At 44.8% G+C, this 17532-nt stretch overlaps 1 protein-coding gene across 8 annotated transcripts in view; it reads left to right on the top strand.

The window, feature by feature from the left end:
• Nucleotides 1–17532, top strand: part of KDM2B (lysine demethylase 2B) — a 170920-nt gene that overhangs the window by 49616 nt on the left and 103772 nt on the right. For 2 of the 8 annotated variants that reach the window (XM_075012803.1, XM_075012802.1), the window contains exons 7-8: nucleotides 7447–7540; nucleotides 8832–8985. In XM_075012803.1, the coding sequence (XP_074868904.1) occupies nucleotides 7447–7540; nucleotides 8832–8985 (248 nt within the window). Of the gene's footprint in view, nucleotides 1–4245; nucleotides 4311–4358; nucleotides 4444–4742; nucleotides 6264–6364; nucleotides 6469–6557; nucleotides 6671–7446; nucleotides 7541–8831; nucleotides 8986–17532 lie in introns of those variants that run through there. The other 6 variants (XM_075012808.1, XM_075012807.1, XM_075012805.1 and 3 more) reach the window with 6 other exon arrangements.

Genomic DNA, 17532 nt, shown 5'->3' with positions numbered 1-17532 from the left:
TCAGTAAATCATAACTTTTCCAGTGTGGTCTTACATGAGCCCTCTTGCATAAAGCATCTATCAGTTATGTCTTATTCATAAGCACATTTTCATGAAGTATAGAAGAAATGCCATGTTAGAGGGGTGTAAGCAGGGGGCTCGGTCTGGGGCAGGGTGTTGGGGAGGGAGTTTGGGTGCAGGAGGGGGTACAGTATATGGGCTAAGGGTGGGAGTTTGAGCATATGAAGGAGTTCTGACCTAGGGTAGAGGGCTGGGGTGCAGGAAGATACAGGTCTGGGGTGCAGGCTCTGAACAGGCAGCATTTACTTCAGGTGGCTCCTTGACAGTCAGCATGTCTGGCTCCCAGGCAGAAGGGTTAGGGGGCTCTGTGTGCTGCCTTTGCCCGTAGGCATCACCCTATGGTTCCTGGCCAATGGGAGCTGTGGAGCTGGCACTCAGGGTGGGAACAGCGTGCAGAGCCCCTGTGGCTACTTCTGCATGCAGGAGTCAGACGTGCTGGCTGCTTCCTGGAGCTGTGCAGGGCTACGGCAGGCAGGAAGCCTGCTTGTTTTATCCTCACTGTATCACCTACTGGACTTTCAGCAACACAGTCAGTGGTGCTTACCAGAGCCACCAGGTTCTCTTTTTGACTAGGCATACCATTTAAAAACTGGACACCTGGCAGCTCTAGACAGGAATGTTGTAAGCAAATTGTTTTCCTTTAGCCTCTGAAGTTAGGACAAAAAGCAGTGGGCTTTAATTGCAGCAAAGGAGGTTTAGGTTGGACCTTAGGAAAAACTTCTTATCTGTCAGGATGATTGAGCACTGGGATAGACTACTCAGAGAGACTGTGGAATCTCCATAATTGGAGATCTCTAGGAGCAAGTTATACAAACACCTGTCAGGGATGGTCTAGAAATACTTAATGCAGGACACTGGATTAGATGACCTATTGAGGTCTTTTCTAGTCCTGCAATTCTATGATTTTTCTCTGATCAGTGTAGTAATCTCAAACACCGTATTACATAAAGTTTACAGAACTCGCAATAGGACAGAATTGGTTGAAATAGCTGTCAATATTTAAAAAAAAATAGTAATGAAAATAAAGCTGGATACTGTTGTCACAAAGGTAAAGATCTGAGTTGCACTTGCCAGGTACCAAAAGGCCCTCAGTGCCAGGCTGCTTTGCTTCATATTGGCAATCTGGCACATTCTCTGGCGAAGATTGTTTTTTCATATACATTTCCTTTTTTAGAAAGGGCTGCTTGTGTCTTTAAAGTTCAAAGGTAACCTTTTAAATGTATGTCGAGCGAAGGCTGTGGTACTGAGGTCTACAGGCATCCTGAATTTATAGCTCTGAGGGTATGTCTATACAGCTAAGAAAGACCTGCCGCTTTAACCCGGAAATCTACATAGCAATGAACAGTCTCAAAGCCCGAGTTGGCTGGTGTAAACCAGCTGCAGATTTTTCTTTGCTATATGAACTTCTCCTGTTCCTTTGTCTGGGCTCTTCACATCAGAATCTTATGGTGTACATTTAAATGGCTATTTCCTTACTAGTTCCAGCACAAAAGAAGAGGAGTAATCACACTGTGAAGATTCACACAGTCCACTGTGAAACATCATTTCATTTTGGCATTACATGTGGGCAGAGTTTGAATTGGGGCAGTGCTTGAAAAAGTATCACTACTCATTAATTTTCAGTCTTAGCTGTGGGTATGCATGTCCAAATGAATGCCGAATGAAAATTCAAGGCCCTGGTATTTGGCATGATGGACAGTTCGACTAGGAGAGGCAGACCCCACAGAGAATGGTAGAGGATATAGTAAACTGTTGTGGAGCTCATCTACAGAAACTCTGCACTGGACAGGGAAAGATGGAAGGAAATACTGAGGAAGGCATCGGACACAAATGGGTGCTGAGCCCATGGTGGTTGTTGTTGATGATGCTGATGATGGATGTCCAGAAATTCTGACTTGACAGTTGCTATACAAAACATGGGGGTCAGCCAAGGCAGACCCAAAAAATGTAGGCTTTCTCATTATCCCCATTGTTTTTTCTATTTATTGAAAGTAAATCATTAGCTCTTCAGGGCTGGGATTTCTTGTTTTTAAGTGCTCCTAAAGTAACTTGGGTGTGAACCATACTTAATCAATGGCTAAGCTCATCAGGCCCCATTGTCAACTCAGTGGTGTTTCTCTGTCTCTGATAACTTTCTAATGTCACTCTTGACCAATTCCAAAATTACAGAGAATGTGGCCACAGCCCTACTGATTTTGGGGAAAACCAAAAAGGAGAAAATGGGGGACACATGGATCCCCTGCCATTCGGTTAGCATAGCCACAGCTCCTCACACCTCTGTAATTGTCTGTAATCAAGTAACTTGCTGATAGCACCCATTATTGCTTTGCAGTATGACAACACAACTGTCTTATCTCTTCCAGTCCTCCTGAAGGAGTCTAGCAGGTTGACAGCCTGCATGACCAATCTTCCAGACAGACAATAAAGGGGGGTGGAAGTGGAGGCATGGACATAGGGATGCTGCCTGGGGAAGGGGGAGATTGTAGGTTCTCAGTCTAGGAGGGGAGTGGGAATGGGAGCACGCAGAACCCATGGCAGGGGAAGAGGGTGAAGGACTTTGGAATGTGGGGGAGAGCGGTGTGTGGAACCTACAGAGAGACCTTGGCTTCAGGGAGTGGGGTGAGAGGGAGGGGACATAGGCCCAGGCAGGAAGGAGAGAGCTGTGGGGGATCCCTGCAATAGAGTGGAATGGGAGGGTAGCAGACAGGGAGCTTGTGGAGTGGGCTGGAGCTTGCGGGGAGGGTGAGGGTTGGGAGTTCAACCCTTGAGGGGGCTTTTTGAAGGGCCTGGGGCAGGTTAGATTTAAAAAAGTATGTCAGAGTCCTGCTGTGAGTGCAGGGGCCTGGACTTGATCTCTGAGGCTCCCTTCCAGCCCTGTGCAATATGTGTGTCTCCGTAAGTTAGTTATATGGCAGGGTGCTTTGTTTTAACTGGATTTTTTTAGATGGAAGCTAGGCTGTCTTCTATTGGAAAAGCTGGTTTTGGTGGGTCTGGCTGTCCTGTTTCTGATTTGTGTTGTAGATAGGAAAGAGAATTAATGTCAGTTGAAGACAAGTCTCCTGGATGACCCATTGTCCTGATCATGTTACGTCTTGTTCTCTTATACTGGTCTTGGACATCCTGGCCAGCAGGAGGTGTGTGTGCATCCCGCCAGGGGGAAGAGCCTAGTTAGCTTTCCTGGAGGGCTCTCTTATTCACTGTGCGAGAGGGTGGGGGGACAGGATACGAAGCATTATGTCACCTCAGAGAGATGCTCCTGCTAGATTTCCTGAGTGCTGCGTGTGCTGGTGAGCTGGGCTCAGTTCTTCCTAACTGGAATCACTGTGCCGCCTGACCTGTACGTCCTCCCTACAAACTAACGTCTCCCTTGGCCCAAAGGAAGAGAAGGTGTGCCGCAGTACGTGACGACTTCAGCCTCACCGCGCTTGAAGCGGAGACCATTGCAAGAGCCGTGTAGCCGCTTTCTTTGGGCACAGGGGATCGCTACTGCCAGGTGGGGCCTTGTAGTGAGTGTACTGGTGTTGACGGTGAGGTGGAGCACAGGAAAGCAAAGCGGCTGGGAGTGCTTGCCGCCTGGGTGACAATGGTTTCTTCTGCCTTGCAGTGTAATTTGTGGCTTTCAGTTGCAGGGAGTTAGTGTCACTCAGCAGGGCAGGCAGTTAGCCTGAGGAGTCTCCAGGAGGCCCACGCGTGGTTTCCTGTCGTTTTCTTCCGTCAGATTTTCAGGTGCCTCAGAGGCTGCAGTAGTAAGGGGAGCTGTGAGGAGCTGTGTGTGTAGCATCCAGCATGAATGTGGGCAGCAAGAGTGAGATCCCTTGAAAGGATCCGTGTACTTGTTAGGCATGGGCTGTGTGTGAGAGCCACCTGGCTTAGGAAAGACATTACTCTTAACAACCCAACAGCTTCTCTTATCTCCCCCCTCCCGAGCACCTTGTGCCTCACCGAACCACGGAGCACCAGCAAACAGCCAGAAAGCCGCGGCCTGCTGCATCTCGTTGGTTTGGCACTGGAGCTGGCTCATGGTTTTGTGGTATTCGGTTTCAGGCTTAGGGAGTGCAACCGGCCGGCGTTTGCTCCCGGGAGGAAGGAAGAGTGACCTATGCTTTTCTCATTGGCCCGCACAGAAACAGAAGCATCGGCTGGGGTTTGGGAGTGGTTTATGGGCTGAGCTTAGTGGCAGGGGAGTCCTGGCAATGCCAGAGGGAACAGAGCCGTGTACTTCAGAGGAGAGAAAAGGAACTGAGCCCCGGGTAATGCACTGTGCGTGCGCGCGCGCTTGTGTGGCTGCCTCCGGGTCTGTGCACGTGCCTCGCCACCTCGCGGCTTTCACAAGTGCCTGGAACTCAGTGTTTGCTCTTCGTTCCTGCCTTTGTTTCTCTGCGTGTAAGTCTCCGTCTCGCCGGTGGGCTGCGAGCCGTCCATGAGGGTTTGCGTGGCAGCGCATGGGGGCTGTGTTTCCTCAGCAGCCGTCTTAGCGCTGGCCACGTGTTTGCCTCGGGGGGTTTCTCCCCCCCCCCCCGTGGTGGTTGTTTTCCGTTTGCTCGGGAGTTTGTGGGGCTCCGCACGTTGTCTCAGTGGGTACTTCTCAGAGAGGAAAACACAGCGGTGCATCCACTAACTGTTGGACCGTTTCCGGAGCCGCAGGAGAGTACAAAATAAAGTCGCGCAGGGGAGGGAGGCTTGAAAAAAAACACCCGGCTGCGAGCAGCTGCATGGGCTGGAAAGCCAGGCAGGGCTGTGCAGCGAGTGGCAGTGGAGTCTGGAAATTGCCGCACTTGCGAAGAGGCAAAGCGTGCAGAATTGTTTGTGCTTATGGCGGGGCGGGGGGGGGCGCTGGAGGAGACGAAGCTCTCTGCGTGCCCTACTTGGAAGCGCTGCGGCTTACAGCCCCACTACCTGCTCCGGCCCGCGGTGCTGCGGGCAGAGCCTAGAGCTGGGACTCAAGGAAGCGGAGCAGACGCTGTTTCTAGTTTCCTGCGCGCGCGGACATTTTGTTGTGGAAAAACCCTAAAAACTCGCGCTCTCTCGAACCAAATCAGCAGCCCCGAGCCCTGAGAAGCTGTTGGCTGGGGTCAGAGCGGTGGCTGTGTAAGATTAGCTGTGGCGTGGAGCTGTGCTGGGGAGACCATGTGACTGCAGTGTACATTGGAAGAGGAAGCTGTAGAGGTCAATGCAAAGGCATTGTGCCAGAGTCTGGCAACAAGGGAGCTTGCTGTATGGCGGAGGATCGCTTTTCAGACTCCTAACGCTTTCGTTAACTGTTTGGGGTTGGACAGAGGCATCCCGGTTAGCTTAACTGCAGAAACTGAAGGATGGACTAACCCGTTTGTGATTGGTTTGAGATGCGGATGGAAAGAAACACTGATCTTTCCAAGCGCTTTGTAGGTTTTATTAAGCACCGTTTGTGGATCTTTCACTGAATCAACTTTTCTTGAGAATGGAAATTATTCTGTTTAGAGGAGTTGCAAGACAACATGCTGTTAAGGGAGGGGGGAGTTGAATGTTTCCAGCTATCTCTGCATCTGGGTGTTTTAGTTGCAAAGCTCATTTTGAGCATTTGTGGTTTGACTGGAAATTTAATTGGTGTTTTTTCCACCTTGTGTACAAACAGAAAAGAGCTTCAAGTTGTAGATTGACGATTATTTAAAAAACCCCAAAATAAATAAAAATCCAGACGTATAGAGAGGGTAATTTGCAACAGTTCAGAATATCTGTCTCTTGACTGAGAAATACTGCCTTGGACAATTTTGTTTTAATTTGCTATGTTTGTAATTGTTTTTTTTGAAGACTGAAAATAATGGAATCTATTAGAATTTGTTTTTGCTTTAAAAATTACAGTCTGCCAGTGTTTGTCAAGACCTCCTTTGAATTGATACATTCCAAGTTATTTTTGTTTTATTAGCAATTATTCAACATCTGACTTCCTGCAGGCTGGTATAATGAAAGGAAACTTCTTTATAAGCGTCTTTTGTGGTTTTAATTTTCATCTGATGTGCAGTCAACAGCATCCTGGGAGAGGAGAATAAAAGGAGAAATTTAAAAACAAATGTATTTGGGAATGAAGGACTCATATTTTGAAATGGAGCATAATGGGAGTCTAGACAGCTTCTTGGCTAGCTGCGATTTTTTTGGAGTATCTGAAATACCCCAAGGGTGGAAAAATCTCTTCCCTGGTTCAAAATGCTGCTGAAATTCCAGAGTGGGTAAGAGGAGAGAATTATTACTGTATAAGAAGAGGTTTTAATTGTGAGACAAAAGCAGAGGACTTTTTTGAAGCCCACAAATTGACTGTCTTCATGACAGCATTGCGTATCATTCTGTCAACTCCAGCACTGGATGAGGTTGCTAGGCAGCAGGCTCTTATGTATCCAACGTCTCTCTGATTTGCTAGCCTTCTGCAGACACATGGTAAGGTCCTTTCTAGCCTATCATCTATAGGGACTTTTGCACGCCGTCTGCATACTGCTGAGATTCTCTACCTGAATGTGCTGACAAAAAGATATAGTTAAATGAAACCTTTTTTAATCACTTTCTGATACTCTTTCCACAACCAAAAATAAAATAAAATAAAACAAAAGCCATGAAAGGGCGACTGGAACAAGGAAAAGAGGTTAGTGGGTTAAGTGGTGTGTGCTTTCTGAATTTGCTAAAGGTGCCTGTCGTGAGAAGGGCGGCCGTAATTCGGCCATTAGTTACTGATGGTGGCTGGAGGTTTGAGATTCATGAAGCTTGTTGAGAGCCGTTGTATATCTTTGCAGCAATGTTGACATTAACCTGCTTTGGAAAAATAAATCTAGAGGGCACAAAATACAGTGATCTGGTATTTTGTAATACTGCAAATGGATACCATCAGTTACAAGGCACAGCTATGCTTAGAAGTGGGAATGAAAACAGTTAATTTGACAAATGAAGCTTCCATCACCCTGTCCTCTGCAAAAGTTGCATTTGGAGCAGTTAGGTAATTGCTGTCCAGTGGGATTTATAGCTGGATAAGATTCTGCAAAACTTTGTACTTTGAATCAGTCAGTGCACAACTTTGGTGAAGGTTATGGCTCTTAGCAATGGAGGATATCATTCCTGGAGTAGAGGATGGCCTGGTGATTACTTTTGACTGTCTTAAGTTTAGCTTTTTATAACTGAGCTTTTTCTCCAGGTAACTGAATAACAAACAGAATTATAGGCACGTTTTCCCCAACAGAAGTCCAATGATAGTCCCATTTTTGTCCTAGTCGGATGACTAAATAAGATGTCTGTAGAGATACAACAATTTAATTGTCTGGAAATCTCTACATATGCAGCTATTGCTCAAAATTAATAAATAAGCAATGCTGTTTTCAGACTGCTCATTGTAACTCTTGATTTTTGTAATCCACCCCTGCTTTCCAGGTACTGTTTGATGAGCGTGAAAGGGTGCTTCACCGATTTTCACATTGATTTTGGTGGTACATCAGTGTGGTATCACGTTTTCCGAGGAGGGAAGGTAAGTAGACCTGGTAGTGGAACATTTTTATTATTTATTTATTTATTTTGGTTTTCTTGTGAGGCCTGCTGCTCTGTTTTTATTTATTTTGCTTGTAGGTGATGAAAAAGCTTATGTTAGGCTTCTGGGTATTGTAAGTGTCATGTAGCATGTAGCTGACCATATACCACACCTGGGTCCATGTGTTGATGCCATGTCTCCTGAAGTTGTCAAAATCTCTCAACCTGTTCTTACAGTTTTCAGCATCCTTTAAGCATGTACATGGAACACACTCTCATCCGAAAACAGAAGTACTGGAATATATAGTGTGTCTTCTGCAAAAGTTACTGGTAGCTATATCTACATTCTTCTAGGTCAGAGGTTGGCAGCCTTTGGAACGTGGCCTGTTAGTGCAATCCACTGGCAGGATTGCGAGTGGTTTACTCTGGCAGGCCATGGACCGAAGGTTGCTGATCTGTGTTCTATGTGTGTTGGTTTAGATATAACTAGTCACATCTGAGATTTCAGTCTGGATAGGTACTATGTCTATTGAAGTAAGTGCAGCAAATATAACATCTCTGTGTTTCAGATATTGTTCTTCTACACGTGTTAATAAGCTTGTAATTTAATATTACTTGCAGCTCAGTGTGGTGTGGTACACTCTTAGCAGACTCCAGCTTACAGAAATGACGTTTTGTAGAAGCAGTAGGACAATTATGAGTAACCTTGCTGCTTCCATCTTGTACAGTAAAACCCTGAGTTATGTGGGAGTTGTGTTCCTGCAACCCCCATGTAACTCAAATTTTCATGTAAGTCAAGATGGGGAGCCGTGAACCAGGCCGCCGCTTGGTTCCCAGCTCCCCACTGCTTGCAGGACCTAGGAAACTGAACAGCCCACCAAGGTGGGTCAGTTTCCTGGCTGCTTCTCCCTGCCTTCTCCCAGCTGCTCAGGCATCAGCCTGACAGTGGCTGGGGGGAGGCAGGGAGAAAGGGCTCTTAACCTCCTTAGCTGCCCGGAGCTGCAGGCAGCAAGCCAGGCTGACAGCCGCAGAGCAGGTTCAAGTTGTGCTTAACTCGTGTTAAAGTGAGTTACAACTTGAAGCTGCGTATTTCTGGGGTTTACTGTATGCCAGTTACTGCTATAATCTGCTACAGATGTCTGTGTACAGCACATGGAAAACTTATACTTCATATTTAAAATACAGTTGCTTGTGAGTGTTTGCATCATTGATCCTCTTTAACTTTGCTGGAAATTCCAGCTCTTTATTTTCATCGCTTATTAGTAAGAGTTAAACTTTTGTTTTATTTTTAGATCTTCTGGCTGATTCCTCCCACTCTGCAGAATCTAGAACTTTATGAAGAATGGGTTCTGTCAGGAAAGCAAAGTGATATCTTTCTGGGAGACAGGGTGGAACTATGCCAAAGAATTGAGTTGAAACAAGGCTACACATTTTTTATTCCTTCAGGTAACTATTAATAACTGTGACTCCTGTCATAATCATTAGAATCATTATGTTTCCTAACAGTTCGTATCTGTAATATAAAAACATCTCATCTAAGTCTCCTTTTAGTTTTTTTGGTTGACCATCTCAGCAGAAAGGCTGGTGATTGAATAACTTAATTCCTTTAGAGACAGTTCTGTGAGGACCTGTCTGAAGCAGATTGGTGAGGAAGTGTGGTGTACTGGTCTGTGTTTAAAAAGAGGGCTTTAGTCTAGAGCATTGTTAGTCCAGCATTCTCATCAGCACCAAATTTCGTGCAAACGTCTGTTTAAGAAGTCACCGTGAAGTATTTTTGTTTACCTGTTTGGAAAATACGTCTCTTGTTGTGAGAGAGAGAACTGTGCTCTGAAGTATCTCCTCTATCCAGTCTGTGATCTTTCTCAGGCAGGTTTCACTTGTCATTTAATAATCCTCAGTTGGCCTTTAAGTCTCTGCTTTTAGCCAATACACAGAGGAGCTTGATTCCTTGAGACAGATTGTAGTTGAGATTCTCTCAGAGGGGGAGGGCAGGAGGTATCTGTACCACTGCCCTTCTTGGATTGTGTCTGGGAAATGGAGCTTTCGTGTTGGCAGGAGACTAGTCAATGGAAGTTGTGCTGAATCTGCACATCTTCCAAACCGTGTTCCCTGTAAGCTGAGCACTTGGGTCACCGCCCAGGAGAAATTCAAATGATGGTGCACAGCCACAGATGCCTTGGTGCACATAACAAAATTTAGTCCACCCATGGGTGGAAAGAAAAATAGAGGAACACTGTTTCCAAATAGCTTGACACACTTGTAGGTCTTCAGTGCCTGGCTGAGGTCTCCTTGGCAGAGCAGTGGTGGTGGGTGATTTTCTTGTGATGGGAGGGAGCTTTAACCCTGGTTTATGCCAGCTGAATTGGGTTAGTTAAAGGTTGAATCAGGACAGTGATGCTCCTCATATTGCAGAATATTGCATTTTCTCATCTTTGTAGTGGGTGGTGAGTTTTTGTTTACAGTGGCATAATAATGCCTATAGCAGATCTCATCAGGTAAATATTGGCAGCCATCCTACTTGAAGGCAATGGAAGTTACTTTTAAAACAAAATCACACTTAATTGATGGAGTCAGGAACAGTGCAGGGGCTTCAGGGAGATCTTTCTTGACAAGGAGAGAGCTGTGTTTGTGTCAGTTATGAAGGCTTTGCTGCTTTGGTAACAATTTGTCAATGATTGTAGGCTAGCGTGATAGGCAAAATGATTATGGGTGTGGAGTAATGTATCCATTAAAAGAATTAGATCTTCCTTTGCAGTGGTCAGAAAGTACTATTACTATTTAAATTGAACGTGCCTATGCTGTTTACATTGATTCCCTGAGACACATTGTGATTGTGCCTTTACATACTTATCTTCACACCCACCTTGACAACGGCCTATTAATAGGTATTCCTGTCTGTTATAGGAAGTGCAGCAGGTTGTGTCCTCCAGCTGGAAGCATGAATCAGGGACCAATGTAATATGGTGGTTGAAGACAGACGGTTGCTAATTTCCTGGGAAAGGCCGATGTGCAGAACTGCTGAGATCTCAAACATTTCAGACTCCATACTGTTTTTGAAAGGCTGTTCCAAAGTACTTCTGAATAATTATCCCAGAGCACTAAGCATGGACTCTGCAAAGTTTTTAGAGCCCAGAATGTTTGTTCTACTATATTGGCAAATTCCTTATTTAATTTATGCTGATGGAATGGGTTAGCTGAGGAAGAGAGAATGTTTTTGGTTTGTTTGTTTTTTTGTGTTTTATACTGAAAGGCCCATCAAAAAGATACAGGCGTGGTCTAGTGTAGTAGTTCTCAAACTGTGGGTCAGGACTCCAGAGTGGCTTATGATTCATGACCCCATTTTAATGGGTTTGCTGGGCCCTTCTTGGACTTGCTGGGCCCAAGGCCAAGGGGCCAAAGCCTGGGGGCTTCATCCCTGGGGAGCAGGGCTTTTTCTACAAGCTCCCAGCCCCAGACTCAGGCTGTGGTCCTCCCTTCTGTGGTTGTGTAGTAACTTCTGTAAGAAAGGGGTCGTGATGCAGTGAAGGTTGAGGAATCTAGTCGACTGAGCACAGTCCTGGAGACCAGGAACTTTTATGCATTTATTCTGGCTGTGTCACTCTTTTCCTGTGGCTTTGATCAAATCCTCTAACTTCTTTGTTTTGGTTTCACCTCCTGTGGGCATCATTTAACATTTAGTGCAAAATGGAAGGGGCAAGATTGGTGCTGACTGCCACCATCAGGAGATGGTTGCTTGTGTACTTGTTTAGTTCTTACAAAGTGCATTGCAAACACTTGTGTGGAGGCCTGGCTGTCATTTGCTCTTGTATGGGAGGCAACTTGAGCCTAGTGTCACCCTCTTGGCTTTTAATAGAGGTAAAGGACAGTGTTCTGTCTTGGATGTGCCAAAGGGATCAGAACATCCTGAACCTCACCAGCTAGACTGTATGAACTTCATACGAGTAAGAGGGCATGTTTAGAGGTTCTTGCTTTCATAGTGAGTCCACAAACTGCTACATACTTTATAGATAAGATCAATCAAATAATGCAAATGTCTTCATAACCATAGAGTTCATTGTTTCCTTGGAGGCAATCACAAGGCTGCTTACCACGCTGAAGATTTTTGCTACTCTAGACTTTACAAATATTCTAGTGGGGGAGGAAAAGAGTGTGGTGCGATGATGATGCCTCTCTGTCTGCATTATAGCCATGACACACAAAAAAGTCCACTCTGTTACAACTAGATCAAGAGCTCGTCCAACAGTATTCGTGGTCTAAGTTCCTTCTCTGTTGCATGTATGTGTGCGAAGGATAAGGTATGGTCAGGGGGGTGTTCGGAGTCCACTCCCAAGATTATAGCTTGCCCCTAGGCCACTGATGCACTGGACCAGTGATTGGACAGCATTATCCCTCAGAGCTGTATAAATCAAGAGATGACTTTAGCCCCTTCTTCCCTGTCCTCTTTCGTATGTGGATCATTTCTCTTCATCCCATTTGACATATTCTCCCCCACTCAAAACAAGTAGTAGAAATCAGACCATGTTACCTAGATGGGACAACTGGGGTAGGGAGGGGGGCAAAGAAGGCAACTGCCCTGGGGCTTGGTGATTCAAAAGGCTCTGGGACTCCTGGCTGCTGCTGTTGCTGTTGCTGCTGCAGCTGCAGCATGTCCAGAGTCCCAGGGCTGTCTGGAGATGGGAATGTGGCAGTGTCTGTGTGGCATTGAAAGCTGGCTGGCCCTAGCCCCACCCTTTCCGGGAGTGCAGGACTGGCTCCCCTCACTTGCTCATGGGCCTGACTGCTCTGTTGGCCTCTTGATAGCTCTGCACCTTTTGAATATCTTCAGTCGCCATTTCATCATTACGTTATATTTAAACTTTTTGTCCTTCGCTTTGGTTCTATAAAAAACTGCACCAATTGACCTTCATCCAGTGTCTCGTTTCTCTCCTTATTTCCTGCTACTCCTTCTCTTCCCCTACAAATCCAGATTTGGTACCCCATTCGTGATATTCTCTTTTTTTCCTCCCACCGTGCTTTTTTTCTTAAGTCACCTTATATATGTGAAATGCCATTCACATACTAGTTCTCCAAACCACCGTCCTTTACTACCTTCCTTCAAGGTACTTCGAAAAACGCATTATCTCTTGAGTTACTCACAAAAAGCGAGTTAACATGGAATAAAACACTCATCCAATTTCAAGTCCACTTTCTCCCTCTTTTCTGCATCTGTCATTTAAATTATAGGGGATATGACCATGCCAAAGGCCTTATAGTCCTACACCTTCCCATATATATTCTTGCAGTCATAATAATGATATAGAAGCTTGAATGATTTGGAAGACCTTCATGCTTCTGGGGTCAGATTTTCAAAAAGGTACTTTCATTTGTGTGTCCCTTTGTGCATGCACAGACAGGAGTGTGTCGTGTGGTTTTGTGGTCCCATGCGCAGAGTTGAACAGGTATGGGGTGGAAGTCACTTCTGAAAATTTGGCTCTTCATAGTTGCTGAGTGGCTTCTGTCACAGGTGTGAAAATAAAGGGGAAACTACTAATGGTGGTGGGAATATGGGGGTCTTAAGAGATGGTCTGAAAACATTACTGGCAAAACTGGTTACCAGAATGAGAATGAAATAGCAAAAGCGGAATGCTTAGACTTTCTTTTTGCCCTGTGGGAAGGGCTTTCACTGACCTTAGTGAAAGTCACACATGAGGACTCGAGACAGGATTTGGCTCTGAATTTGACAGTGAGTGTTTTGTCTCTAATTGCAGGGAGGATTAGTACAATTCAAGGGCTCAGCCTAAAGAGAATCTAGCAAGCACATTGCTTATACTCTTTCAGATAGTAAGCTTTCCTTGTTAGTAGCTTTAATTTGAATACACAGAACAAGTTGCAGTGTGTGATCTGGTAATTCAGTGAGACAGCATTGAAAGATAGCAAATTCTTTAGTAGCCACACCATCTTGGGTTCTTATTTTATCGATTCTTATAAGCAAAGCAGTGATGACTTGGGTTATTACTTGGATCTGAGACCATCAAGGAAAAACCAGGAAATTGCATTGCTGACTCACTAAACAAGAGGTCATTATGCTACTGGAGATGCCATGTTTTTGTATGAGACATAAAATTTGTATACTCATATGGTTGTTAAAGATCCCATGGTGCTTTTACAATAATAGGGTTGTTACTTTTGATGTCCTCTCAAAAATTCAAACTGGATAATATGCTTTTATTTGGATATGGCCTTCTTCTTTGTTTGCTTGCCTTAGTGTTGCAGTGTTCTGTGCTGCTTCAGAAGAATCTTGTTTTCAGTCACACATAGCAGTCATGGCAGTCCCTCTGATGAGGCTTACTGGGAGAGAAAGTAGGTGGAATGGGAAGATAGAATTATAGAAATGTAGGGCTAGAAGGGACTTCAAGAGTTGGGTAGTCCCTCCCCCAGACAGATGATATACACAGGGTCTTGGGTGTGATTCACAAAGGTTTAGGGAGCCTTAAGTATGACAAACATGATGTTAGTGTGGATGGGATTCTATGGGATTCTGTTATTGGAGTGTAGCCCCTACATAATGGCTACATTGGGTGAACCACCCTGTACATGAGAACATTCATGTAAGCGGGCCAGAGAGGAATGGACAGCGTTTATACCAAGGGCAACAATAATGGCACATTAAATGCATGACTGTTAAGATATTTTTAATTGACTTGTCCTATGTATGGATTTTGATTTTCCAAGACTTCGCTGGTTGGGATTTTATGCTGCAAAACCAAAATGAGGGATGATGCCAATCTAGGTCTGATTATCTCTGTAATGGGGTGTGATAATGGTGTAAAGGGCCTCCTTGTGGTATGGGAAACCCTTCAGCATCCCCTCCTGAGTTTCCCTTTTGCTCAAGGCACCTCCATTTTCACAAAAGGTTTCTTGTGTCTGATAGCACCCTTACATAGGTTGATTTATTATCACAAACAGCTCACAAGTGAAGTCCAGTGGGGCTTGGAGATCTTCTGAATGGTCTTGAAGTGCAGTATATTAGTGGTTAACCATTGAATTTGGTGAAGACAGAGTTTAGATGGTGTAAACAGTTTTGCTTACAAGAACTGAAAAAATAAGAGCACAGGGTGGTATGGATACTGAGGAATGTGCAGTTGCTAAACTGCCCGTGATGTTACTGAGCACAAAGGTGGTGGTGGTTTTTTTTTAAGCTTGTTGAAATCAAGAAGGCTCTTCGCAGCTATTTTGGGATATGGGGCACTATCATGACCTAACCACTTCTCTTCCTTGGGATATGAGATGTAATAGGAAATTTCATTGGTTGATTATCTCACTGGATAGTCTTTTTGCCCTTTCATTTTTGACACATTTGTTTAATGTTTGCCACAAAAGGTTCTGCAGAACTGTAGCAAAGGACCTGTATGGGGAGGCTGCTGCAGTCTGGCTGGTCTGGAGTGGCCCCCCTCCCAGAGACAGATGCTGCTCCAGCCCGGACCAGTTAACCGTAACCACTAAGCAGCATCTGTTTAGGGTGATACTTACTGGTTAAATGTTAACATCCCTAACTGGTAACATGATATATATAAGTAGTGTATTACTACATACACGAAGTTAATGAGGGAACGGCAGTTTCAGTTTATGACCCTAGTTACCTTTGTAGCTCTCTTTTGTTCACCTACTCAGGAAAATTCACTTCCTTTTAAAAACCCACTTGTCTGGATGATGCACATTGGAATTGGGAAGCTCAGAAAGCCACTTTGTGTTCTCTCTTCCAAACAGTTATCTAGTTGTTTCATAACTTGCTGAAGTCTGAGTTGTAGGAATGAATCAATGGTAGCAGCTGAGTTTATATATTCCTTGAGTTTGTTTTCCCTGTATTACGGCAATCAGGAAAGATAAAAGGTGTTTCCTACTGACAACTTGTCTCTCTGTATTCCCCTCATCATCCCTTTCATTTTCCTAGCACTGGCCTCCTCTCTCTCTTCCCCCACGCTCAACTTGGGTAGTGTTAGTACAGGAGTTTTCACCTTGCAACTTCGAGCCTTGTGGATCAGATGTCCTTGCATCTTGCTAAATTGTCAGCTTTCCATCTTGTTTTTTAACTCATATGTAAACATCTGCTCTTTCTTCTGTATACCTCCTAATGTTGGTCCCTGTCTGTGCTATTGCCAACTCTGTAACTGGAATCATTTTAGGATATAGTGTGTCTGAAAGTGGTTGTACAACACTGGAATCAGCTTCTGTTGGATCCCTCAAGGTTGCATAAGGAAAAGGAGGGCACACGCATCTTCTTTCTTGCTTTCTTTGCATGTACTGGCTTGAATCCAGTGGAAGACCATAGTTCTTACTTCCTCTTAAGTTTCTTATGTCTGTTATTTGTGTAAAAGGACTCAGAGGTCCGAGAGGAGAGCATGGACCTTGGTTTGGTCCCCTTCCTCACCAGCTAGCTGAGTGCAGAGAGAAGAATGCACTGTGTGCTTTCCAAGAACAGTGAAGCTGCTGCACTGATTTGCACTGCCTGGGAGCCCCTAGGAAGAGTTCTGGTTGACTTCCTGATCTCCAGTGGCTGTATTGCCCCACTCCACCCCTCTATAAAAATGTGCCTAAGGGGCATTCTGGCCTGAAAATTCTGTTCTGCTTTGCTGGTAGATCTTTGAGTGTAGCCTGACCTCTGAGGCGTTTTTTCTGTCTTTAGTGGGTTTAATTCTGTTCTTTCAGTGTCTCATTATTGGGAATGAATCAGTTAACAGCGCTGCTGTCGTTTGTTTTACGAAATATGTGAATTTAAAGGGCCCAGTTTTCAGCTTGGTTTCAGAGTTTTGGGCCCAGGTATTCTGAGAGGCCTTTAGTAGGAGCAGTTTTGCTTTGAACAGCCATTGACACACATACTTCAGACACAGTAAAGGTCAGTAACTACTTGATTTGTGGCCTTAAGCTGGGATTTATACATATTACCCCCAAAAGTAGAGGCTGCTTCTAAAAATTATTCCCCAGATTCTCTGTTGCACTTTTTAATGGCTCAGCAATGACAGGCTCAAAAATGGACATCATTTGTTTCCTTGCCAGTAGTATTTCTGTTAAGGATTTACTGTGCCCAAGTCACCCTTCACTGGAGCATTAACTTTATGGTCAGTAAAAAACAACGAACAATCCCGTGGCACCTCTTATAGTCAACATGATATTGCATCTGACGAAGCGGATCTTTGCCCAGAAAAGTTTATGCTCTAAAATATCTGTTAGTCTGTAAGGTGCCACAGGACTTCTTGTTGGTTTTCTGGCTACAGACTAACACAGCTACCCCTCTGATATTGACGGTCAGTGGTAGTTGCTCTGTAGCTTTTACTTGTTTACCTCAGGGGCCACTACCTACTGAGTCTGAAGGTCATTAACACAAGAGCCTGGAATATCTATTGGGGCTTGTTAGGCTGAGACTGAGAGAGTGGGGAGATATAGGGTTAAAATCCCCAGGGAAGGAAATAATGAAAACAGTAGCTCTCAAGTACAGTTGTCCCCAGAGAGAGCTTAATTTGAGGGACTCAGGTGACATGTGATATGATATGGTGGAATTAAAAAAAATATGTTTTAAGGGCCAAGTCCTGTGTTGATTTTTTTGCATTCCCTGTACAATTAAAGAACTAAAAGCAGCAGCTTCTTTCACTACCACCACCCCTGCTTGGTGCTTATTCTAAAGCCAAGCGAGCATCGTTTGTTTGTGTGCTCCAGTGCTCGACAGTTGGACACTTTCTATCCTGAGCAATACTCCTTGGGGTAGCCTCAACATCCTCGACTGACTTGTATATGTTGCTCAGGCATAAAGGACTGAGATGCCCTAGGATCCCTCAGTTCTTCCTTCTTGCCTGTGATGATTATTGACTCTTCCCGCCCTTGCTTTCCAGGTTTTCCTCTGTATAGTACTCGTGTATTGTTGGTGTGGTTTAGTAGTTACGTAGTAGAAAAAAATAGTTTTTTTCTTTGTTCAGTTCTGGCAACAGGCACATGCCACACTCTGGCAAGGCTTGCGGGAGG

Source organism: Carettochelys insculpta, chromosome 18 (genome assembly GCF_033958435.1).
Source record: "Carettochelys insculpta isolate YL-2023 chromosome 18, ASM3395843v1, whole genome shotgun sequence".
Taxonomy (NCBI): Eukaryota; Metazoa; Chordata; order Testudines; family Carettochelyidae; genus Carettochelys; species Carettochelys insculpta.
Note: the sequence above shows the minus strand (reverse complement) of the source record. Positions and strands in the feature narration are given on the sequence as shown.